This window comes from Arachis ipaensis, chromosome B09, assembly GCF_000816755.2.
Source record: "Arachis ipaensis cultivar K30076 chromosome B09, Araip1.1, whole genome shotgun sequence".
NCBI lineage: Eukaryota > Viridiplantae > Streptophyta > Magnoliopsida > Fabales > Fabaceae > Arachis > Arachis ipaensis.
Genome location: NC_029793.2, coordinates 10,185,309 through 10,193,464, shown reverse-complemented (window position 1 = coordinate 10,193,464; position 8,156 = coordinate 10,185,309). Strand labels below are relative to the sequence as shown.

The 8,156-nt window shown below is 36.1% G+C and overlaps 1 protein-coding gene across 1 annotated transcript; it reads left to right on the top strand.

Moving 5' to 3' along the window:
- LOC107618218 lies at positions 1,896-7,413 on the top strand (the record flags this gene model as incomplete). The annotated part of the gene is given in 4 exon segments (XM_016320219.2): positions 1,896-2,868; positions 3,192-3,376; positions 4,500-4,723; positions 6,305-7,413. Coding segments are annotated over 4 exon segments (2,163 nt in total), but the record flags the coding sequence as incomplete, so codon positions are not given.

The following is an 8,156-nucleotide window of genomic DNA, read 5'->3' as shown; positions in this document are numbered from 1 at the left end:
GATGATTTTTTTTTTTTTATATTATAAAGTGAACGATTTAATACGAAGTTATTATGCAAATTTGATAGAATGCGTCGATATAGGTTGAACTTGAATCGGTACCAGAAGAAATCGTCACTTACATTTAAATAAGGAACAAAAAAATATCACAAAATATAACTAACAATTTGAGAAAGGACAAATAGCTCCTTCCATTAAAACAAAAATATCGAATTCATCAAGAGTTCTAATCGTTTATCCATGATCTAACGATTCTCAGTCTCTCTATCTCTCTCATTTCATATGACGTGACTCTCTCATCATATTAGTATTACCAAATTCTTCAATCGCTTTCAGCCATTGAACACTAATCGAACGATTTCTTGACTTCTTTTTCATATTCTCTCTTCGTAAAATCGTTATTATAGTTCTATATCCTTTCATAACACACTCTAACCCTTATTTTTGTATTACACATATCTAATGTCATATTAATTAAAAATAAAAAGCGCCAAAAGATCACATCCAACATATTTTAGGAAATAAACCAGAACTAATAATCTAACATAGATTGCAGTGAATTTAGTGATACATGGATTCACGTCCTTGTTAAAAGGGTATGTGAATGTGATTACAGGAAAAGCAAACAAAAAGAAGTAATGGTGAGAATTTGAGACTCATAAAAAGGATATATGCTTTCTTTTTTATTTGCTATATATTCAATTCGAACTTTTTCTTTAAGTTAGTAAAAAATGCTCTTCAACGATTTAGAAGTATTATATGAGTCTTCAACGTTACAAGCTTTAAACAAATTGTGCTTACTCTCGTACATATTACAAGCATGCCGATATAAAGAGAGACTAATAATATGTATGTGTGTCTTTTTTTTTTTTTTTTTCAATTATTTTATATCATTACAATGCGTGTCCTATGTGTTATATGCATATTTTTATTTGTATGTAAGTTTGCACTTAAATAAATTGGATTAAGATTCTCAATAATAAAAAAAGTTGGTAAAGTGATAATCAATTTTAAATTAAAATAATAAGATACATATTTTATTGAAGTTATAAATTTATTGATAATTAAATTTTTACTTTATTATTTTATCAAATTCTTAATTTTAGAATATCTAAATTCAAACAAATTAGTTTCTAAAACTAATTAACAAAACAGTGAAAGCTGAACACAGCTAATTTGGTGATCTGTTGGTTAATGTAATGTAAAATGGCACCAGGCTCGCTGGAGACGAAGATTAGCCGGTCGAGGATGCAATAACTTGGTAATTCGTTTTGCAGCGGTTTGAAAGCGCCTTCACCACCATGAAGGCGCTGGTTGAGTCAAGCAAGTAGACTCTTAAGTTATATTGCTCCAAAATTGGAAGTGTTTTTTAGAGATACTTTTATGATGGTCTTCTGGTCAAATTCAATTTGCTACATTCTCTAAGTTATAAGTGTTTTAAAATGGTTTTAAATTTATTTTGGGTAAATAGTTTAATTATTTTTTTTAAATAATTTAAATAATAATATTTATATTAAAAATAGTTTATAAATAAGCTTTCTAACCGGGCTGTTAATTTGCTGTCCAATAGAAAAAGGTCTTAATTTGTAATTTAAAAGTCCTTTGGTCTTTGGATGCAAACAAAAGAGAAGAAAAAATGAAAGGAAAAAGTGGGAAAGAGACTGACGCTACCTGAGAGACTGTACTGTACTGCACCCGCAAAGACCAGCTTCAACCACACCACAACTTCTTCTTCTTCTTCTTCTTCGTCGTTTCAAAACCCTTCAAAAGCTTTATTCTTCAAACATCTGATACCACATGAAACCGCGTTTTTTCTTTCTTACATATCCGTATATATACCGAGAATACGTACTGTGCTAAAAGCATGGGTTGTACGGCGTCGAAGCTGGACAGCGCCCCGTACCACCACTGCCGCCGTTACCACGACGACCAAGCGCCGCCGCAAGCCACCGCCGAAGCTTCCACACATACTCTCAGAATCAAGCCCATGTTCAACTCCTAGAAGCCAATCATCTAATTTCCCGAACACGTTCTTCCCCACAGCTTACTCTACCTACTCAACTTCACCTTCTCAAGAATCTTCTGTTTGGAACTGGGATAACTTTTACCCTCCCCCTTCTCCTCCTGGTTCCGAATATTTCCGCTCCAAACAGAATCAGAATCAGAATCTTGACCAGAATCGGAATATTCCCAATCACGCTCCACTAGCACTGGATTCAGAAGATTCCGACTCGGAGTCGTTAGAGTCTGAATCAGAATACAACTACTTCCACTCTGAGCCGCAACAGAATCTCAACAAAACTAAAAGTGTTCGTTCTATGCAACAGAATCAGTTGGAAACTGAGGGTTTTGATACTGAGAGATCAGAATACAGTTATTTACGAAGAAAACCCGAAGCAAGACCCGAACCAGAACCTGGTTACCGTTTCCGTGAGGAGTTCACTGAGGCGGAGCGAGAGGAGGTTCAGTGCAGCGACTGGGGTGACCGTTACAGCGACGGGAGCTCTTCGGAGGAGGGAAATGATCTGCGGTCGTCGGTGAGAGCGGAGTCCGTCGCCGGCGTTGGCGGAGGTGGTGGTGCTGTCAAGACTCCGGTTCCTCCGGCGGCGGTGGCAGCGGGGAAGGTGGACGAGAAGCGCCGTGTTGGTGAGGGTGGAGACACGACGTCGGAGAGTTACCGGAGTGCGGCGGCGGAGGCGGAGGAGGCGGTGGGAGTGAAGAAGGTGGTGGTGAGGCACAAGGACCTGAAGGAGATTGTTGAAGCAATTAGGGATTACTTCGAGAAAGCGGCAGGCGCCGGAGACCAGCTGTCGGAGATGCTGGAGATCAGTAAGGAGCAGCTTGATCGGAGTTTCAAGCAATTGAAGAGTGAGTTTCTTAACTTGGAATTTTCGTGTTTGGTTGAGTTAACCCGTTGCATGCACTTGGAATTCAGACAAATTCATGCTCATTCATTTTTTGGTTTACTTAGGAACAAATTACTGAGAATCATTCTTCTGAAATTTCAATCTTCAAGTATTTTCATTTTTCTATTCAATTTTCCTGTGGTTGCAACTTAATTACGTGAATTAATGAGATATTAGATATAAGTTACATCACCCTACTATCTCACCGTTGAATGAATGCTGTATTCTTTATTTATAGACGTTAAGATAATTGATATGATGATGAATTGATGATTTCGAATGCAGAAACTGTGTATCACTCAACCAGTTTATTTAGCAACCTGAGCTCAAATTGGACCTCAAAACCGCCATTGGTGGTTAAGTACCGGCTCGATCCCAGTTCACTTGCTGGACCAGGCGGTTCAAAGAGTTTGTGTTCCACTTTGGAAAGGCTTCTGGCTTGGGAGAAGAAGCTCTATCAGGAGGTTAAGGTAAAATTTCTTAGCTCACTTTTGGGGTTATTTTGGTTATTTCACAAATATTGTTTACTTTTTCCTATAAAAATTACTATTACTTTTTGGGACAATAAAAAGGTGCAGATAAATAAAATGATGCTACACAGCTCAATAGCTCTTGTATTTGACTGTGTTTGGGGTGGAAAGTGGAAACTAGTGGGAAGATATATCTTATTTTTCTTTTGCTTATCCTTGCTGTTGCAGTGACCATATTTAATGATATTCTGATTTTGGACGGTATCTTTCGGTGCATTTGACCAACTATGACTGCATTGTTTACTGTGTCTATGTTAGTTGTTAAATGACTGAGGTGACCCTACCTCTTTGGCCCTTTCTAGCCAATGCTATTGCCAAGGGACCCAACTAAGCAAACTGTTTTATGCACGAAAAATATTTTCATACTCTTGTATTGTGTAGCACATATAAAATGCTTTAGGGTCGTTCACAATCACTTGTTCTATTTTATAATATAAAGAATAAAAGATAAGAGGAGAGTGGTCATGGATGTTAACTGAACATGCATTAAATTTATTTCAAGAGTAGGCATATATTTCTCACAAGGAAGTTGGAATAGTGACAATGCCAGTTGTTAGCTATGAGCCTATGACTTCTATCAATGAGATTATGTTATCAGACAAAAATAATTGGTTATAAAATCTACTAGATATATGTTTATTTAAAAATTTATGCATGTAACTTCCTTTAAATTTTTCTTATAACAGTGAACAGTATGACAGGACCTTGATTCATAATCCATTTTTGCTTTGTATGGAGCAAGTTGTTTATTTTTTTGGATATTGTTCCTCCATATCCTATCAGCTAAATGAACAATTTGTATATGATTTCAAAATTTTTGTTTAATTGATTTCATTCAGCTGAGAGCATTTGTGTGTATATTTTCATTCATGTGTGTATATATTACTTGCCAAAAGGTGGAGAGAAAACAATTGTAAAGAATTTCAGTGTGTGAAGTAGGGTGGTTCTGTTGCATTTGTTTTCTGCTAGAACTATGCAGTTTAGAAACTTTTTAGTGCTGATGCATACTGTAAATTTGCTTGCATTTGCAAACTGAAGAAGGATTAACTATTCTTGTATGTAGGCAAGAGAAGGTGTGAAGATTGAGCACGAAAAGAAATTGTCAGCTCTGCAGAGTCGAGAATGCAAAGGGGGCGATGAAACGAAGATAGACAAAACTAAAGCTTCCATAACAAGGTTGCAATCACTGATTGTCGTCACATCTCAGGCTGTGTCTACCACCTCAACTGCCATTAATGGCCTCAGGGACTCTGATCTTGTTCCTCAGCTTGTTGAGCTTTGTCATGGGTACATCTCTTAACTCTGCAATTTTACATTTTTGAGATGACATTTGCATAGTCAAGTTCATAATAAAGCCCTAATGAAGCACAAGAATAGAACAGTAACTTCTAGTAAAATAAGTAAAATAAAAGGGAATGGAGGAGGTACTTTTCAAATAGACAAGGTCACAAGGACTATGAGTTATGGGGTTCTTCAATCCAGGACAACAATTAAAGCATATGGGAGCACATTGAATTGCTTTTGTACTGTGGTATAAATGAACGAACTTTACTAAATTTGTGGGGCCCCCTAAGTTTTTCTACTAAATGAAAGGTAGAATTAGTGATCTTCTTTTCAGTTAAGAGCCTACACTTGTCGTTTGCATCTCTGTTTGAATTAAATTAACATTTGAGAATTCATTATCAAAGGCACTCATATTATGTTTTATCCATTGCCAAATTGAAATAATTTTGTGGCTATAACAAGATTCTAACTTCTGACAGTAAATTACACTAACATCCAATGAGATTAGGTGATATATTACACACGGTATCCCTTGATCTGTCATATTTACGTTGACCTTATTCCTTGATTCCTAGAGGAGTGTGAGGGCGTTGAGCTAAAAGAACTTCAACCCTGAACTACTGGATCTTAGTTCTTCTTATTATTATTCTCAGTGTAATCATAATGAGGGATCTAATCAGAAGCTAATGTAAAACATGCTAGCCTAAGTCACATAATTTTAGTTGTGGTAGCTGAAAGAATTATGAGTTGAGCTATTCACTGATCTTTTATGCCACTTGCTTCCTTTGTGTATTCTGTGTAGGTGCAAGTACCTCCTTGTACTATACTATCCAATTAATGCCTACCATTTGTAATTAGACCTTGGACCACTACTGCACTTGTCATGTTTGAATTTTAGGTCCCATTTAAGAAAATATCACTTTCTCCTGGAGTTGGATATATTAAAGTAATCTGATGAAATTATGGCATAACCCATTCCCATATAGTTTATTTTTGTCTTAAGCTATTTGATTGGTTTTGGTGGGCCAGAAATTGTTTTAAAATAAATTAGTTTCTTGTTACTAACCATCCATTTTGCTTAATTATTTCCGAATCATTAGACATGTCAATTTCACAATAATTTATGAAATTGGAGGATTTTATATTTATATAAACAGGATTGCATGATTCTTGGTAAAAGATCTTGAGGCAATTTGCCATGCTGTAATGTTAGGAACTCAGATAGAGAAGTAATTTGATCGAATTAACCCCCTGTGAAAGTTAACTAATACACCAGTTCTTGCCCTTGTTATCTCTTCCCAATAGTTTTATTCTCTCTCTAGCAATTGGTAACAAGGATAAATAATTCAACTTTAAGTTAAAGGTTCTGTGATGCTTCAGTTCTTTTATAAGTTGAGTTGGCTATATTTTACATTTGGCTCATCTCTGCACATGTTTTCTTCTTTTACTATAAAAACCACTGAGGGCTGCAAACTCAGCTTATATGAGCAAGATACCACTCTTTACCTTATCATTTTACTCTATTGATTATTTGAGTGCCTTCTCACATTTTTTTTCCTTATATTTGTGATATATTAATTGTAGTGTAATGTACATGTGGAAATCAATGCACCAGTACCATGAAATTCAAAGCAACATTGTGCAGCAAGTCCGTGGCCTTGTGAATCGATCATCCAGAGGTCACTCGACATCTGAACTGCACAGGCAGGCAACTCGGGATCTTGAATCGGCCGTGACAGCTTGGCATGCCAGTTTTTGCCGCCTTGTTAAATTTCAACGCGACTTCATCCTTTCTCTACATGGCTGGTTCAAGCTAAACCTTATTCCTGTCAATAATGACAACAAAAATACAGAACCATCTGATGTGTTCACCTTTTGTGATGAATGGAAGCTTGCTCTTGACCGGGTCCCAGACACGGTTGCGTCCGAGGCCATCAAAAGCTTCATCAATGTTGTCCATGTAATATATGTCAAGCAATCTGAAGAGCTCAAGAGTAAAAAGCGAACCGATACAGCATCCAAGGCTCTTGAGAAAAAATCTTCGTCTCTAAGAAACATAGAGAAGAAGTTTTACAACTCATATTCTACAGTAGGAATCAGCATCCCCAACTCTCTGCCCGATGACGGACCTGGCTTGGATGCTAGAGACCCGCTCGCCGAGAAGAAACAAGAGCTAGCGGCCTGCCAGAGGCATGTGGAAGACGAAATGGTAAGGCATTCGAAGGCCGTGGAGGTGACGAGAGCCATGACACTCAACAATCTTCAGACAGGTTTGCCTGGAGTTTTTCAGGCATTGTCAAGTTTTTCTTCCTTATTCACTGAGATTCTTGAGTCAGTTTGTGCCCGTTCATATGCCATCAAGTAGGTAATTTATTTCTGTTCTGGTGGGAGTTATGTTGTGCATAAGAGCAAGGATTTTTTTTGGCTGCAGGCTCTTAGTGCTATTATTACTTGCTATTTTGAAATGTAAATAGGAAGAATTTTTGTGGCAACGTATCTATATTTTTATGGTAAAGTGAACTGTTTTTCTGGTAAAGGTTCAACATAGGAAAGGAAATTATGGTTGAATGGAAGGAATTTATTTTTCTTTAATCAAGTTTTGAGTCTTCATGCCTTGTTTTAGAACTTTGGGCTAGTTGTTCTATATCATCGAGGTGCTTATTATAAAGCTCTGAAATATTAATATTCGATCATAGATACTTTGGTTGTGTACCAAAGAATGATAAAGGTTCAATTTATTTGGGCATAATTTTAATTTGTATTAACTATTAAGAAATAGTTTTGCGTCCTATAGCGTGCTGCTTGTAACAATTGTTTTTAACATCCAATTTCTTTGAAACTCTTGTTCAAGAATCCTGTTGTGAATGACGATTTATATTCATTCAGAAAAATGACATTAATATAACTAATTTCAATTTATGACGATGGTGCAATATTTTAATGTTTTTAATTTTATTTCGGTAAAAATATTCTTTTACAAGACTATTTTAGGGTGTGGAAGTGAGCAGTTAACTCGTGAAGTGGTTTGAATTTAGCTTGTTAATAGTTTTTATAAATTATGTAAGTTTGAGAGTCAAAGATCGAGCCTAAAATTTTAGGTTAAATGAATTGAGTTTAAGTTTGAATAGGCTTGTTTAATTGGCTATTGGTAATTATATAGCATAAAAGAAAATTAGTTAAAAAGTTTTACAATCTTTATTTATGTTTGGATAGAATAATTTGAAGGGCGAAAAATGATGGGATAAGTTGTCATTTTCAATATAGAACTCCTCCATTTAAGAACGTTTTGAACAAAATAAAGTATTGCCAATTGTTAGATGGGTAACCGGAGATTATTGGGTTGGATTAGTTTGGCTGGTCCAATCGTCGGAATGAGGAAGTATCTAAGCGGATTGATGATCCAAGGCCCCCGTCCAACTTCGGTATGAGAAAATGG